This window comes from Barbatula barbatula, assembly GCF_947034865.1.
Source record: "Barbatula barbatula genome assembly, chromosome: 9".
NCBI lineage: Eukaryota > Metazoa > Chordata > Actinopteri > Cypriniformes > Nemacheilidae > Barbatula > Barbatula barbatula.
The window spans coordinates 11537887-11551206 of NC_136772.1; the positions used below are offsets into that span (position 1 = coordinate 11537887).

A 13320-nucleotide genomic window follows, 5' to 3' on the forward strand; every position below is an offset into this window, starting at 1 on the left:
TGCCTCCCAGCAGCCCCGGCCTTCTTCATCGTCAGCTCCGGCTACGGTGCCCCCTCCTCAGGCGGCCCCCCGGAAGAGGACGGAGAAGAAGCGACCACCGTCTCGTCAGCAGCCGCCGCGGAAGCAGAAGCGTTCCTGACGAGCCGGACCCGGGGAGATCGGGCCCGACCCCAGCCATTCCATCGCTGACGGGTCGGAAAGGGACGGTCCCTGCCCCGTCCCAACATCTGCTAGGCCCTTTTCAGGGCCTAGCGCCCACTTCCTCACAAAAAGAGCAGTCTCTCTCTCTGGGTCCCCCTTCCAGCCGCACTCACCCTCCGCAGGACGGTGTTCGGCAACTCGACGTTGCGTTGTGGCGACATGCAAGGCCGAGTATAAAATCGCGCAGCCCTCAGCACTCTCACCTCGACGGTGCGTTGAGCTGCGCCGCCGCCAGGCAGGCAAATCAGCGGAGCCAGTCCCCCCACGAGGTGGGGCCGGCACCGCTAGCCAGCGAACCGCCCTCCCCAGGGGCGATGAAGCAGATCGTACCTCTAGTGCCCCTGTCGCAGTCTTTGAGTGCTTGGTTAGCACTCACCAGACCGTCAAGGTGGCTGGAGAACACGATCTGTCTCGGCTACTCGATCCAGTTTGCCAGACCTCCACCCAAGTTTCGGGGCATCCTCTTTACCTCGGTCAGAGGCAGGGATGCTCCCGTGCTGCGGGAGGAGGTGGCAACCCTTCTGGTGAAGGGAGCGATCGAGCCCGTCCCCTCGGCCGAGATGTCCAGCGGGTTCTACAGCCCGTACTTCATCGTCCCCAAGAAGGGTGGAGGGTTGCGCCCCATTCTAGATCTGCGTGCCCTGAACAAGCACCTCCAGAAGCTGCCGTTCAGGATGCTCACGCAGAGGCGCATCTTGACGTGCGTCAGGCGTCAAGATTGGTTCATGGCTATCGACCTGAAGGACGCGTGCTTTCATGTCTCGATTCTCCCTCGTCACCGGCCGTACCTACGGTTCGCTTTCGAGGGGCGAGCATATCAGTACAGGGTCCTCCCATTCGGTCTGTCCCTGTCCCCACGTGCCTTTACGAAGGTCGTGGAAGCCGCCCTCACTCCCCTCAGGGAGAGAGGTGTGCGGGTACTCAACTATCTCGACGACTGGCTTATCTTAGCACACTCGCGAGAACTGTTGTGCGCACACAGGGATCTGGTGCTCCGGCACCTAGACCGTTTGGGGTTACGGGTCAACCGAGAGAAGAGCCAACTCTCCCCTGCGCAGAGTTCCTTTTTTCTCGGTATGGAACTCGACTCTGTCTCCATGACGGCGCGGCTCACGACAGAGCGCGCACCGTCAGTGCTGAACTGCCTGAAACTCCTCAAGCAGCGACCAGCGGTCCCCCTGAAACTTTTTCAGAGGCTCCTGGGCCACATGTCGTCCTCGGCGGGGGTAATTCCCCTCGGGTTGATGCACATGAGACCGCTGCAGCACTGGCTACAGAGACGAGTTCCCTGGAGAGCGTGGCACGCAGGCAGGAGGTTGATCGTCATTACACCTCTCTGCCGTCGTATCCTAACCCCGTGGTCATCAGTGACCTTTCTACGGACTGGCGTCCCCATGGGGCAGGTCCCGAGGCGCGCCGTGGTAACGACCGACGCCTCCTTACGGGGTTGGGGTGCGGTGTGCAAAGGGCACACAGTGTCGGGTCTCTGGACGGAGTCCCAGCTGTGTTGGCATATCAACCGCCTAGAGTTGTTGGCTGTTCTGTTGGCACTGAGGGGACTACGGTCCCTCGTGCAGGGCCAGCACGTACTGGTCCGATCAGACAGCACGACTGCCGTAGCGTATATCAACCACCAGGGGGGTATACGCTCACGACAGTTAACGCAACTTGCCCGACGCCTCCTCCTGTGGAGTCAGCAGGTGATGAAGTCTCTGCATGCCACTCACATACCGGGCGACCTGAACCAGACAGCCGATGCGCTCTCTCGTCAGTCGACGCCCCGTGGAGAGTGGCGACTCCACCCCCGTGCGGTCCAGCTTATTTGGGTGCAGTTCGGGCGGGCACAGGTGGACCTGTTTGCCTCCCTGGACACCACCCATTACCCACTTTGGTACTCCCTGACCGAGGGCCCCCTCGGCACGGATGCCCTAGCGCACAGCTGGCCACGGGACAAGTGGAAGTACGCCTTCCCCCAGTGAGCCTCATTGCACAGGTCCTGTGCAAGGTCAGGGAAGAGGAGCATCAAGTGGTACTAGTTGCGCCGTACTGGCCCAACCGGACTTGGTTCTCGGAGCTAATGCTCCTGACGACAACTCCCCCCTGGCCAATTCCCCTGACGAAGGACCTTCTCTCGCAGGGGAAGGGCATGTTGCGGCACCCGAGACCAGACCTCTGGAACCTCCACGTCTGGCTCCTGGATGGGACGAGGAGATCCTGAGTGGTCTACCCCCCGCGGTGGTGGAGACCATCACTCAGGCTAGGGCACCTGCCACGAGGCGGCTGTACGCCTTTAAGTGGCGCCTCTTCTCGTCTTGGTGTTCTTCTCGCAGAGAAGACCCACGGATTTGCTCGGTCAGGCACGTGCTGTCCTTCCTGCAGGAGAGGTTGGAGAGTAAGCTCTCTCCGTCCACGCTGAAAGTGTATGTAGCCGCTATCGCCGCTCATCACGAACCAGTTGCTGGAAAACCTCTAGGGCAGCATGACCTGATCATCAGGTTCCTCAGGGGCGCGAGGAGGCTTAACCCACCTCAACCGCGCTCCGTACCCTCTTGGGACCTCAATGTGGTCCTGGCGGGCCTTCAGAGGCCTCCCTTCGAGCCCCTCGGAGAGACCTATCTTTCTCATCTCACGATGAAGACGGCTCTCCTGACGGCGCTCGCCTCCATCAAGAGGGTGGGGGATCTGCAAGCATTTTCCGTGTCCACAGAGTGCCTAAATTTCGGGCCCGGTGATTCTCACGTGATCCTGAGACCTCGGCCCGGCTACGTGCCCAAGGTCCCCACCACTCCCTTCCGGGACCAGGTGGTGACCTTGCAGGCGCTCCCCACCGGGGAGGAAGACCCAACCCCGTCCGTGTTGTGTCCAGTACGCGCCTTGCGCCTCTACGTGGACCGCACGCAGAGCTTCAGAGGCTCTGAGCAGCTCTTTGTTTGTTTTGGAGGTCAGCAGAAGGGGAAAGCTGTCTCCAAACAGAGGCTGGCGCACTGGATCGTGGACGCCGTCACGACTGCGTACCGATCTCAAGATTGCCCGTGCCCGCTGGCAGTGAGGGCACACTCCACCAGGGGTGTTGCCTCCTCGTGGGCACTGGCTCGGGGTGCCTCTCTGGCAGACATATGCAGAGCTGCGGGTTGGGCTACGCCCCACACCTTCGCGAGGTTCTACAACCTCCGCGTGGATCCGGTGTCAGCTCGAGTCTTGCAGGATAACACCAGGTGAGACCAGCGGCCGGCAGGGCGTACGCCTGCGACGAGCGCCACCCCACCTCTTTAGGTGGGTCAGTGCGCAATCATCTGCATCCCTTCTTTCCCCTCGGGCGAAGAATAGGCATTCCATCCATCACTAAGCACTCAAGGCAGCGGGCTGGGCGGAGCAGCCTGCCACCTTTGGCGGGCACAAGTTGAGTTATCTACGTGTGACTCTAACCGACCTCAGTGCTCCAGACGTGGTAACCCCCCGGCAGGGTGGTTCCGTCTGAGATTCCGTCATGAGTTGTTCCCCCCGGAACCCGTGACCTTCCCCGGGTGGGCATCCACCCTGCGGATTCTCGCACATACCTCCCATGAGTTCTTCCCTACCGGTAAGACCATGCTGTTTCTCCACTGTATTCCCCCCGAGGGTGGGAAGTGGTCTCCGTAGCGCACCTCCCCCTTGAGGGAATAGCGCTTACCCAGTGGTCCTATGGCCGGACGGCTCTCGCCATTGGGGCCGTCTGAGTTGACAGAGGGCAGGGGCTACCCACCTTTTCTGAAAGCTCTGGGTCCCCCGTCTACCTACTGGAAGGTTACAATCTCGCGAGAGCGCTACGTCTGACTCGCCTAGGCTGGCCAACGTCGCTTCGCTGGAGATTGTGACGCGGCTATTGCCGTGGCGTTTTCAATAGGAACCCCATCTGTCGGCTTCGACACAACGTCGAGAAACCGACAGAAAGGGAACGTCTCGGTTACGTATGTAACCTCTGTTCCCTGATGGAGGGAACAAGACGTTGTGTCCTTCTTGCCACGACAATAGCCGTCCGCTGCAGCAGTCACGAGATGCTTTCAGGCTCCTCAGCACAAAAGGTGAATGAATGAGCACGCCGGCTCCCCTTTTATACCCGGATTTCCGGGGGCGGAGCCCGGCATGCAAATTTCATTCGCCAAATTTCATTGGCCTTTTCAAAATAGTCAGAGATGACTGGTTCTCAAGGGCGAACCCCATCTGTCGGCTTCGACACAACGTCTTGTTCCCTCCATCAGGGAACAGAGGTTACATACGTAACCGAGACGTTTCTCTCTGTCTCTTTCCATGTCAGGTTGTTCCCATGGTACAGGAATTTGTGTCAGACATCCTTGGGCAGCAATTTATCGAGGTTCCACCCTTTAATCTGGCCGCAGCATTTGGAGACAGTCACTGCTGTGCTCCACTGATCTTCATCCTTTCCCCAGGATCAGACCCCATGGCTGCTCTTCTAAAGTTTGGCGAGGAGCAGGTGCTCACTATATTAGCTGCACATTTCACGCACATCATTTTCAAATTATGGCTTAAAGGTCCAGTGTGTAGTTTTTTGGAGGATCTATTGAGAGAAATGCATAGGTGTATTAAGACCTTATATAATGAAGCGCTATGTTTTTATTACCTTAGATTGAGCTATGTCTATCTACATACACCACGGGTCCCCTTCACTCCGTTGTTTCTACAGTAGCCCTAAACAGACAAACTGCTCTACCGAGCGCATTTCCTAAATATGTTATCTCCTTCTGCAAAGAACGAAAACGTGGCGATATCTTAGTCCTGTGTCAGCCTCTGTTGTGCTTCAAAAGGGAGGGGTGGAGTGAGCTGTTGGTTGCAATTCGTAACCTAACCAATAGATGCTGCTAAAATCTCCACGTTGCTATCATTATTCGAGAGCTTAAACTACACGTTTTTGTTTAGGTTTGGTGGATGACCTCTTGTTTTTCTTGTTTATAATGATTTCTGAACTGTTGTTATTAACACATGCTGTCTGGGTCATTGTTCAGGGCTTCACAGGAAACAGGCTGACCTCTCTGGGTCAGGGTCAGGGTCCAATCGCCATGAGCATGATCAAGACCGGTGTTAAAGAGGGGACATGGGTGGTCTTACAAAACTGCCACCTCCTGGATGCCCACACTTGAGCGTGTCTGTGAGGTAGCATACAAACACTTGACTGTGACGGGTCATTGCATTATTCTTCAGAAATTATTTGCTAATTTGTATTTATGTAATATGTGTCATTTAAGCGCACAAATAAACACCATTTATTTATACTGTTTGCATACTTGAACACACTGCTTGAGCACAACTGTTCTCTTAGTCTGGTTATATTAAGGGATAGTTCACACACACACAAAATCTGTCATTATGTTTCGCCTTCATGTTGTTTAAATCCTGTATACAACGTTTTCTTCTATGAAACACAAAAGAAGATATTTTGAGAAATGTCTCAGTGGTTTTGTGTCCATACATGGGTAGTTTAGCTACCAACATTCTTATAGTGTCAGAAGAAAGTCATACAGGTTCGAAATGACATGAGGGTGAGTATATGAAGAAAGAATTGTCTTTTTTTGTGAGCTGTCCTTTTTATTTTCTAGTACGTTTATCATTGAAAACATTTTGAAGCTGCATTTTGACTTTCCTCAGGAGCTGAATCCAGACACCACTCACCAAGACTTCCGTCTATGGCTGACCAGTTACCCCTCTCCTAACTTCCCTGTGGCTGTACTGCAAAACGGAGTCAAAATGACCAATGAGGCACCCAAGGGCCTGCGCTCCAACATCATCCGCTCCTTCTGCATGGACCCGATATCTGACCCTGAGTTCTTTGACAGCAGCTCAAAGTCGGTAGGTGCTGCACACAGACAGAGACATATTATCATCTATCATAGAAAGTGCTTGTTAATTCTTTTATATGGGGCAAAAACAAATCGTTGTGTGTTTCAGGCTGTCTTTAAGAAGCTTCTGTATAGCCTGTGCTTCTTCCACGGCCTGACCCAAGAGAGGAGAAAATTCGGTCCTCTCGGATGGAACATTCCCTACGAGTTTAACGAAACAGACCTGCGGATCTCTGTCCAGCAGCTACACATGTTTTTAGACCAGTATGAGGTGAGATAACAAACACATTTTCATCACACACACTATCTTCGCATCACCCTTTTGCTTTTCACGCTTTTCTGCGTGCCCTTAAAAAAAGACCGTTCTTGACATTTCCCCAACTTCAGAGAAGCGCTTCTCGAACTTCCCGTCTTCCTTTCAAAACAAGCAGACTGCATAAGCTGATCAAGAGCTCTCTGAATGCTCTGACATTTCCCCGGTAGTACGTAGTGCCACCCACTGCATTAGCAAGGGAAATTTCAACAGGAAATGTCACAATCCCGCCACTCTGTCCGTCTTTTCATACCCGCACAAAGATCGGTATATCGAATCCACTAGGCTGACACGCACCTCCACTTCATAAAAAAAGAGCCTTTGTTGAGCTGCCACACTTTCAAGACTGGCAGAAAGGTTGTTGCTTTTTGAAGCGATTTCAACAATGGGGTGGAAGAGTTATAGAGGCGCAGCCCTCGTCTGAGACGTCATGTTCAAAGAGAACCACTTATATGAGACTTTTTTATAAAACTTTAATTCTGTTTTGCATTGTAGTGGGGCTCGGAGGTTTTGTCCTCTGTTCATTGCAAGACACCAAAGAGCAGTTTGTCCGTTTAGGGCTACTGTAGAAACAACACGGCGAATTCCATGTAAGTGGACTCGTGGCGTATCTAGATAGAAATAGCTCAATCTAAGGTTATAAAATCATAATGTGTCACTACGTAAGGTCTTTATACACCTGTAACACAGTTGGTGGCTGTCATGGGTTGTGCACTCCACCTTTTTTCCATAGACAACAGCACACCATGGTCACATTATCACAGTGGGATCAGAGAAAATTGCTAGCAAACATGAAGAAAAACGTTACTTTTGTTGGCCACGTTATTGGGACCTGTTCACTTGTTTCCGGAAAGCTTGTAAACCTTAAGAATATTACAATTGAAGAACAGCGGAAATTCTGGATAGATAGATAGGTAGATAGATAGATAGGCAGGCAGGCAGGCAGGCAGGCAGGCAGGCACGCAGGCAGGCAGGCAGGCAGGCAGGCAGGCAGGCAGGCAGGCAGGCAGGCAGGCAGGCAGGCAGGCAGGCAGGCAGGCAGGCAGGCAGGCAGGCAGGCAGGCAGGCAGGCAGGCAGGCAGGCAGGCAGGCAGGCAGGCAGGCAGGCAGGCAGGCAGACAGACAGACAGACAGACAGACAGACAGACAGACAGACAGACAGACAGACAGACAGACAGACAGACAGACAGACAGACAGACAGACAGACAGACAGACAGACAGACAGACAGACAGACAGACAGACAGACAGACAGACAGATAGAAGGATCAACCAGTACACTTTCTCATTATTTGTTCAAGATGAAAGAATTGTCATTTTAAATGGCATCATGACGAAGTGAACATGGCATCATGTTGCATCATGTTCTTTATTCATTAAAGGTCCAGTGTGTCATATTTAGGAGGATCTGTTGACAGAAATGTAACATTATACACCTCTGAAGACAGTTATGTACTGTATATTAAGACCTTACGTAATGACACGTTATGATTTTATAACCTCAGATTGAGCTATTTCTATCTAGATACGCCACGAGTCCACTTACATGGAATTCGCCGTGTTGTTTCTACAGTAGCCCTAAACGGACAAACTGCTCTACAGAGCGCATTTTGTACACATTATCTCCTTCGACAAAGAAGTGAAAACGTGACGACATTATTGTCAGCCTCCGTAGTGCTTAAAACGGGAGGGTTGAAGTGAGCCTTTGGTTGCAATTCACCACTCACCACTAGATGCCGATTCATTTCATACACTGGACCTTTTCAAGAATGAACTGTATTTTATTTGATTTTCCAATAATTCAATCTTAGTTAACACAACTATCTATGTTCTAAAATGTATTAATGTTGATACTGTACATATGGACACAAATACTGTTTTGTACAGTTACAACACAATCTTGTGTGTCCTTTCCAGGAAATCCCCTTCGATGCCATTCGCTACATGACAGGTGAATGTAACTATGGAGGTCGTGTTACAGACGACTGGGATCGCAGGACGTTGCGCACCATACTTTCCATCTTCTACACACCTGAGATCACTGATAACCCCGATTACAAGTTTGACCCCAGTGGCCTCTACTACTCACCCCCTGAAGGAGATGTAAGGGACTGTACTCGAAGGACTTTATTTGTTCACCCTCATGTCGTTCAAAACCTGGATGACTCTTTCTTCTGTGGAACACATAAAATATGTATTTCCAGAAATGTCTCAGTGGTTTTGTGTCCATGCAATGGATGTCAAAATATCTTCTTTTGTGTTCTGCAGAAGATAGAAAGTCACAGGTTTAGAATGACATGAGGGTGCATCAATGATGACTGAACTATCACTGACAAAAGTGATGGACACATATTTAGTTTAACTTATTAACATGAAGGTAAATGTTATTTTTCAACATAAACATTTGAAGGCACTGCTGTATGTGGATCAGTGAAAAGCATCAAAATTGCAGCACTGTTTTCCGAGAAAGAATGTTCCTGTCATCCTGTCACACAGTTGGTGGCTGTCATGGGTTGTGCACTCTACCTTTTTTCCGTAGACAACAGCACACCATGGTCACATTATCACAGTGGGATCAGAGAAAATTGCTAGCAAACACGAAGAAAAACGTTACTTTTGTTGGCCACGTTATTGGGACCTGTTCACTTGTTTCCGGAAAGCTTGTAAACCTTAAGAATATTACAATTGAAGAACAGCGGAAATTCTGGAAAGCTGGGTTCTGATGTGCTCTATTGTCGATAGATGGATGGATGGATGGATGGATGGATGGATGGATGGATGGATGGATGGATGGATGGATGGATGGATGGATGGATGGATGGATTGATTGATGGATGGATAGACGATAGGAAAGCAGTGACAAGAGAAAACAAAAGTTTTGTGTGCATCAGGGTCTCTGTGAGCTCATTACTCCTCATGCTTTATACAGCTCGCTTTAATGCTACAGATATGATTGATTTGGCTAGAATAAAGAACATACATCTTTGGAATGAATGTTCTGAAAAGGATTATGAGCTATAAGTGCAATAACTAAGTACAGCAGGTCGCTGCCAGTGGTGATGTCTGATTTATTTGCTAGCGAATGTATAATCTATGCCCAATTTTATTTGGCATTTCCTCTGGAAATCTTTTATTCATGAATGTCATTTGCATAGCCATTATTATAAATGTCAGCAATCTCAAGGGTAGCCTGTTTTAAGTGCGTGCCATTATTTAGCGTCACCGTCCCGGGTTCGGTGTTGCATTAAGAAGCCCATTGTTTCTTTTGCAGTATAACAGTTACATCGAGTACACCAAAGCACTTCCGCTAAATCCCTCACCTGAAATTTTCGGAATGAACGCCAATGCTGATATTACGAAGGACCAAGTGGAAACCCAGCTGCTTTTCGACAGCATTCTTCTCACGCAGGTGTGTCTTTATATTTTGTTTTTTTGCACATCATTTTCCACAAAGTCGATATTTAGTTTTTGATTTACTTCACGGGGTCACCAGTTTAAACCAAATTTCTCTCCTAGTCCCATTCCTCTGGTGGCAGCGCCACATCTACAGATGAGATGGTGTATGAGGTGGCTGCGGATATCCTGAATAAACTCCCCCCCGATTTTGACATAGACGCTGCCATGCGCAGGTTTCCGACCAGCTACAACCAAAGCATGAACACCGTGCTGGTGCAAGAGATGGGGCGATTTAACAAACTCCTTCAGACCATCCGGGATTCTTGCACGAACATCCAGAAAGCCATCAAGGTCAGAACAAGAAGGTTTAGAACTCTAGCCTATAGGAGTTTTCAAATTCTCAATAGTTTTGGTCTGGTGAAATTAAGTAGGAATTTAGAGTCTGATGGAAGCACTGCTGTCAGAATAGTCTATTAATATATTAAAATTAGAGATTCACCGATACTAAATTTATCCTCCGATACCGATAGCTGATTATTTCAGAATATCTGCTGATACCAATTCTTTTAATTGAAAAGATAAATCAGTCCTGATCATCGCCTGCTTTTAAACTATTGGCTGATCCCTATTATTGGCCGATATATCGGTGCATCTCTTACTAAAATATTTCAGTTACACTTTATATTAAGGTACACAAATTAATTATTAACTAGTTTCTTATTAACATGCTTATTGGTTGTAAATTGTACGTATAAAGTACATTAATGTCTAACCTCATTCTACAGTCATAATGAATAGTTAGTTAATAGTGAGGAAACCCCAATCTAAAGTCTTAATATATTTCTTGAAAGCTCAAAGCGTGTCAGCTCATATTTCCATGCATCTTTACAGGTTGCATTTGTTAACATTAAGCATTAGCTATCATGAACTAACATTGAACAATAAATGTTTTCAGCATTTAGTAATTTTTTATGAAATTTTTTTTATTTTTATGGTGAATTTAACTAATGTTAACAGTGACATCTTTTGATTTGTAAAATACATTAGTAAATGCTGAAATAACCATAATTTAGATTATTAATCAAATAGAAACTGTGGAAGTATTCTTCAGTTGTAACATTTGTTCATACGTTAGCTAACATGAACTAACAAATACAACCTTGTTATTAAATGAAAACCGATAAAAATACATAATTGAAGTCATTTTCTAAAGCTTTTCTTAGAAAGCTACTGTAACCAATAAAATGTGGCCTAGCAGATAAGGTTTGGAGTTGACCCCTCTACTGTTTATGTCTTTTGTTGAAAAGTACTGTATACTATTACTTCTATGTGTTTTTCTGAAAGTCTTTGAACATTCACTCCCTGATGAAAGAGACCAGGAAAATGTATACCACCACAGGGCAGGTCCTAATGCTGTGCTATCAGCTGAGACTCTTTCCCCTGTTGTTTTGAATGACAGCTCCAAATCCCAGTTAGCATTACTGTCCCGCCGGGTGAGAGAGATGCATCTGTGAGTTTTGATCACACCCACCGGCCTTCATTTTACACACCTTGAACCCTAAAATACTGTTACTCACTGACTGGAGCTTGAGTTCTGCCCAGAGTCATCTCTGTCTCCCTTTCCATTATCATTCGTGATCATTCACCTCTATATCACAGCAAATACGTGAGGAAACATGACAACGGGAAAACAAACAAACAAATATATGAAATAATATAACAAATATAACAGGCATCAGTGAGATATGACGTCTATGAGACATGTATATTCAAACACATTCATTTCTTTGCAATAAAAGAAATCTGCATCTTTAATGTTCTGTGTTTTAAACGTTCTGACCTTCATCAAATCTTTTGTTCATTCACTATGGAAAGACATTACAGTTCTATGTTTGTCTCTCTGGCTCAGGGTCTGGTGGTGATGTCTGCTGAGCTGGAAGAAGTTGTTAGTAGCATTCTGAAGGGCCGGATTCCCGCTATGTGGATGAAGAAATCATATCCTAGTCTCAAACCCCTTGGAAGCTACATTAATGACTTTCTTCAACGACTCAAGTTTTTACACGTAAGTCATGAAGCTGACACTCATTTCACCATAGTTTGCACACCTTTCACGGTAATGTGGACTATTTTATGTAGTTATCTATCCATAGTTATCTATTTATACTCATCTGTCATTCTGTACATTGTGATGTTGTTGTGATGCCCAAATTTACATTGAGGTGGTTTCTCTGACATGGATTAGCTTAAAACAAGTCAAGACTAAGCCTTAGTTTAGTTATGACATTTAAGTAGTTTTACAAACATGCTTTACAGAAACACACACATCAATGCCACTCATATATATTTTCAGTGTCAGTGGAAGCTGGTTTCAGTTTGGACAGCGCTAACATTTATTTTAGTCTGGGACTAGGCTTAAAACCTGTCAGGGAAGATGACTCATTGTGTTTTATTCCCTTTTTGTAGTTTTGCAATTGTACTTAATAACATACAAATGCAAATGAGCAGATTTCGGGTAGCCAACATTTTTGTATCAACGCAACCATACTGTCATGATATCAGATATCCACTATGATTATTGTGGCCAAAATAATTTGTGATGATAAATGATATTACCGCAATATCTAATAACTAATATTTGTGTCTAAAAACATTTTAGTCAAATTCATATTTAATTTTGTAGTTTTCCATTTTTTTGGGCCATCATGGTCACCATGAATGTACCACACATGAACACAAGTGCCTTTCCATCCAATAAAAGAAAACACAATTAAATTCCAAAGCTTTATTGTGGACTGTGATACAATATCGTGATTCTTCTGATTTGTTGGTTTTGATTGGTCTTTCACTGTGGTTTTGTCTCTTTCATCCACAAAGCAATGGTACAAGGAAGGCACACCTGCAGTGTTCTGGATGTCTGGGTTTTTCTTCACTCAGGCCTTCCTCACGGGAAGCCAGCAGAATTATGCCAGAAAGTACACCATTCCCATTGACCTGCTCAGCTTCGACTTTGAAGTCATGGAGGACGAGGAGTACAAAAGCTCCCCAGAGGACGGTGAGAAAGAAAAAGAGGGGGAAAAGAACGCATTGACAAGCGTGAAATGTAAAATATATGAGAGGGAAATGGGTAACAAGGGACAAAGGAAAGAGAGATGCGCTGTTTCATTAACCTCTTGCTGTGGTTGAGTGGCATCAATCAGAGTCAACATTTCAGTGCAATGACATCAGACCCCTGCTGCTCTTTCATCAGTACATGATGAGTCTCTCCAGAGGAAATCCATCACAACTGCATGTGTTGCTGTTTATGTGTATGCTTTATCAGATGCATCCTGGTGCCCTTCTCAGTTTTATGTAGAGTTCAGTCGCTTGCTTTCTTTCCAAACGTAGCGTTGTATAAAAAAGTGCACTCTTGGAAAGGTAGGTGGCATCATTTTGCTCCCTTTAACAAGGTAGCTTTATTAGCCTCATTTTCTTTGGGGAGAAACATCCCAGCATGCTTTGCTATCAGTAATGAAAATTTTGGATATAGTTCAGCACTCAATGCCCAATGCTTTGTATCACGCTGTTGTGGAGAGTTTTATGT

General features: G+C 47.3%; 1 protein-coding gene across 1 annotated transcript in view; it reads left to right on the forward strand.

Annotated features, from left to right (window-relative positions):
- The window catches only part of LOC306898734 (dynein axonemal heavy chain 7-like), a gene marked incomplete at its 5' end in the record, with an annotated part of 97234 nt that overhangs the window by 81668 nt on the left and 2246 nt on the right, over positions 1–13320 (forward strand). Inside the window, 10 exon segments of the mRNA XM_079464476.1 lie at positions 4496–4672; positions 5202–5314; positions 5316–5349; positions 5842–6042; positions 6142–6303; positions 8262–8447; positions 9616–9753; positions 9861–10091; positions 11650–11802; positions 12615–12792. Coding sequence (XP_079320602.1) covers positions 4496–4672; positions 5202–5314; positions 5316–5349; positions 5842–6042; positions 6142–6303; positions 8262–8447; positions 9616–9753; positions 9861–10091; positions 11650–11802; positions 12615–12792 — 1573 coding nt within the window.